The 3972-nt window shown below is 35.5% G+C and overlaps 1 protein-coding gene across 1 annotated transcript; it reads left to right on the top strand.

The window, feature by feature from the left end:
* Positions 1–13: 13 nt before the first annotated feature.
* On the top strand, positions 14–2728 carry LOC118977707 (C4b-binding protein alpha chain-like). Its single transcript, XM_037032683.1, has 3 exons — positions 14–436; positions 1253–1438; positions 2481–2728. Exons 1-3 carry the CDS (start codon positions 274–276, stop codon positions 2582–2584), a joined length of 453 nt encoding a protein of 150 aa, XP_036888578.1. The 5' UTR covers positions 14–273; the 3' UTR covers positions 2585–2728.
* Positions 2729–3972: the final 1244 nt, after the last annotated feature.

Below are 3972 nucleotides of genomic sequence, written 5' to 3'. Positions count from 1 at the left end.
TCTCTGACTTTTAAAGCACACTTAACTCAGATACAGCCACTTCCTAGCTCTCCACTTGGAATTAACCTGTCTTTGTAGTAGAGCCCTACCACTTCCCCTCCCATTCCAGAAGCTAACACTCACTGCCTTGTTTTGCAATATTTGTGCACATGTTTTTCTTCTAGTATAGACTGTAATTTTCTTGAGGACATGGATCCCATTGCATTTAGCCTAGTGTTTTATGAAAAGTAGGGATTCAATGACTTTATTAAACTGAGTTCTTTCAGCAGAAAAATGTTGGAGAAGCCTCAGGTCATGAACCCTTTGAGAGCTCCAAATATGACCCTTGATGGAAAGGGGAAAAGTACAGCCTGGCCCTTCTCTAGGCTGTGGATAGTCTTTGATCCAACTCTGTTCCAAATGACCTTGGTGGCTGCTCTATTGGCTACTGTTCTTGGTGAGTAATAAACAAGTTTAGATGGCAATAAACATTCAAGTTCACCCACTCGCCCACTTTTAAGACTGACAAAGAGATACTTAAGGTTTTTTGCAGAAATCCATCTTCAGCAACCAAGGGTTTATTTGACCAGGCTTTTGGATTTATTTGAAATTTGGAATTTAAGGGGATTTGGAGTTACTTGGAATTTAGGGGAATTTGCTTTACCCACAAAAGAGGCAATTTTCTTTCTAGACACTTCTCACTAGATTTCTTCTCCAGTAATTTCCCAATCTGTCTGCCAGCCATGACTTGAGAAAAATTTATATTAGCTATCAGCCTGACTGAACAATTTTCACTGCCAGTGGGTTTACCTAGAATGGAGAGAGAAAGCAGGATTAAGATTTTTATAATTCAAGGGCTTTGTATCATTCAAAATCCAAAAGGTACAAAAAAGTACAAATTAAAATGCTACAGTTCTGTTGAGTGAAATTGTAGGGACTTTTGACCTTGCACAAAAGCATCTGAGTCAACAGATATGGAAAATCTGACAGGCTGATGAAATCATGTCAGCCATTCTTTTAAAATAAATTACCTTATATATAATACAGAAAGGGTGAAAAATTTCTGCCTTTTGCCATCATTTATCAGCAAACATGTATTACTAATCAGTCACTGAATTTACTGAACCATAGAGATATAATAATAGGAGCTATTATTTTTCTTGATTAGAGGAGAAAAGAATGGTTCCTTCTCCAAACATCCTACTACTGAAAACACTAAGATGCTGCATTCCGAGCCATAACTTTTGGTGCTCTTTGTCATTTTGGTGTCCAGGTGATTGTGGGACCCCACCCCATTTATACTTTGCTTCTCCTATAAATGAGTTGAATGAGACAAACTACGTGACTGGAACTAGTCTGTTATACAACTGCCGCCCAGGCTACAGAAGGGCCAATTCAAAACCTACTTCTCTTATCTGTGATAAAAGCGGCATATGGAAGTACAATTTCTACTGCATCAGTAAGTATGATCATTTATTTTTCTTATTTGTGCTTTTTCCTTTTTTGTTAAGTTGTCTCAGGAGCAAAGCTTTCTGAATGCAAATGAAAACTTTTGGTCACTAAGAAATCACCCAGTTTGTCAGTGACTGATTTCTGTATAACTGTGTGCCACTTTTGAGGAAACATAAATAAGCCTACAAAAAAATAAGTAAAACAGAAAAATTAGGAGCTACCTAGTGGCATTGGAGAAATTGACTTTCGTAAGTCTACTTTTTACAGTGTTAATTCAATAAACAATTCTTGTGAAAGTTAATTACAAATTCAATTTTAATATATTGAAAACCAGATTCACTCTTTACAAAATTATAAAAAGTTAACTGGCTAGAAATTGGTAATATGGTTTCCAAAGAAACTTTACCCAGAATATCTGCTGTGCTTGGAAGAAGATGCTGTGATTCTCTCTCACATGAGAATATTTTCTGTGATGTTTCTCCCATAATGAGGACGTACAAGCTCTACTTTTTTGGTTGTTCCTTTCATGACCAAGGACATGCATTTGTGAGTGGTCTAAGTGCAAAGTCCATGCCGCTGACACGGAATGCAGCAGAGCTCCTTGCTCAGTGTGGTGAACCCTTGACCAGAGGCTCCACCACCATCGTGATCTAACTGATCATTTTTCTATTTGGTAAAATACACAAGAAAAAAAATGAGATCAATGAAAAATTTTTCCTCCAAAGTAAAAATTTAGTGAGTCTGGACCAGAAATAAGTTCCCAATCTTTCTTTCTGGTCTTTCTAGAACAGAGGTCAAAGCTAATCAGTCACCTTTTTTTTTTCTTTTTTTAAAGTGTGTCTTATTGATTATGCTATTATCTTTTCCCCAATTTTTCTACCCTTTATTCCCCCTCTACCCTGCATCCCCCAGTCCTCCAGGCTTTCTCCCTCCCATAGTTCATGTTTGTGGGTGGTACATATAAGTTCTTTGGCCTCTCTGTTTCCTTTTCTAATGTCATATCTGTGAGTTCCTGAAATCACTCATCCTCATTTTAACTTCTCTCACAGAGAAACAGTGCAGCAACCCAGGAGAATTACGTAATGGGCAAGTGATCATTAAGACAGATTACTCTTTTGGATCACATATAGAATTCAACTGTTTAGAAGGGTGAGTGCAAGGCCATCTAGAAACAATGCTTAAAAAATCTTTAGCTAAGGTGTTTATATATTTCAGAAATAAAACTGATGCAAAAGGTGTACATGGAATCCTTGCTTTCACTCTCTCACCACCCACCCCATTTATTTCTTGTTCTTAAATGGGTGTCTACTTTTATTAGTTTTTTAATGTGTCTTTTTATTTTTATTTTTTAATATTTTTTAATAAGGAGAAGTCAGTCTTTTTTAAATTTTTATTTATTTATCTTAGAGAAGAAGGGAAGGAGAGAGGGAGAAAATATCAATGTATGGTTGCCTCTGGTGTGTCCCCTGCCGGGAACTGGCCTGCAACCCAGGCATGTGCACTGACTGGGAATCGAACCGCGATCGTGTGGTTCGCAGGCCTGCGCTCAATCCACTGAGCTACACCAGCCAGGGCTTTAATGTGTCTTTTTAGTGTTTACTTTTACATATACAAGCTACAAAATTAGTAAATATTTTTATTTTGCACCTTTTCATTCACAATGGTAATTTTTAAATCTTGCTTTATTTTTCGTTATGAATATATACAGGAGAAACTTCCATGTTTGTGTGTGAGGTTCCCCGTTAATTTCCTTTTACAACTGCATTAAAGTTTATTGTGAGATATGTCATGAATTAATAATCTCTGGTTGATCCATGGATGTCTTCAGTCCTTTCCTGTTCTGAACAGTGCTCTGATGAATTACCTTGTCATACATCATTTTGTAAATATGTAGTTATATCTGTAGGGTAAATTCCCATAGTGGGATTTCTGAGTCAAAGAATAGATATATTTTAAAATTTGGAAGGTATTGTAAATTGTTTTCCCTTGGGGGTCACATGAGTTTGCAGAGTATGTAAATGCCTATCTCTCTATAAACTTTCCAACCAAGTGTGGTGTCAAACTTTAGAAAACTTGTCAATTTAAAAATTTTTTTTAACTTAAAAGGTAAAAATACAATCTCACTATAGTTTCAATGCATATTTCTCTTACTATGAGTGATGTTGAGCATTTTTATGTTTAAGAGTTGTTTGTATTTATTAGTAAACTATTGGATATGTTCTTTGCCTACTTTTTTCTCTTGATTTAACTTTTTATTCTTAATTCTTAGGGTATATATATATATATGTATATATATATATATACACACACACATATATACACAGCATGGCAAAAAACTAGGCTTACAGTTGTAAGTTTGTGAAACAGAGTTTATTCTTGTATTATTATTTGTTAATTATTGTATTATTTTCCATACAAACAACTGTAAATCTACTTTTCCTATACATACACACACAAACCTATGTGTATTAGGGTCTAGACCTTGTTTCTGATATGAACTGCAACGTTTCTTCAAAGTATATCAATGCCATTATTTTGCCT

The sequence above is a fragment of the Sturnira hondurensis genome, unplaced genomic scaffold (assembly GCF_014824575.4).
Source record: "Sturnira hondurensis isolate 20B ecotype Veracruz unplaced genomic scaffold, ASM1482457v3 Scaffold0021548, whole genome shotgun sequence".
Lineage (NCBI taxonomy): Eukaryota > Metazoa > Chordata > Mammalia > Chiroptera > Phyllostomidae > Sturnira > Sturnira hondurensis.
This window is presented reverse-complemented; position numbering and strand designations above follow the sequence as displayed.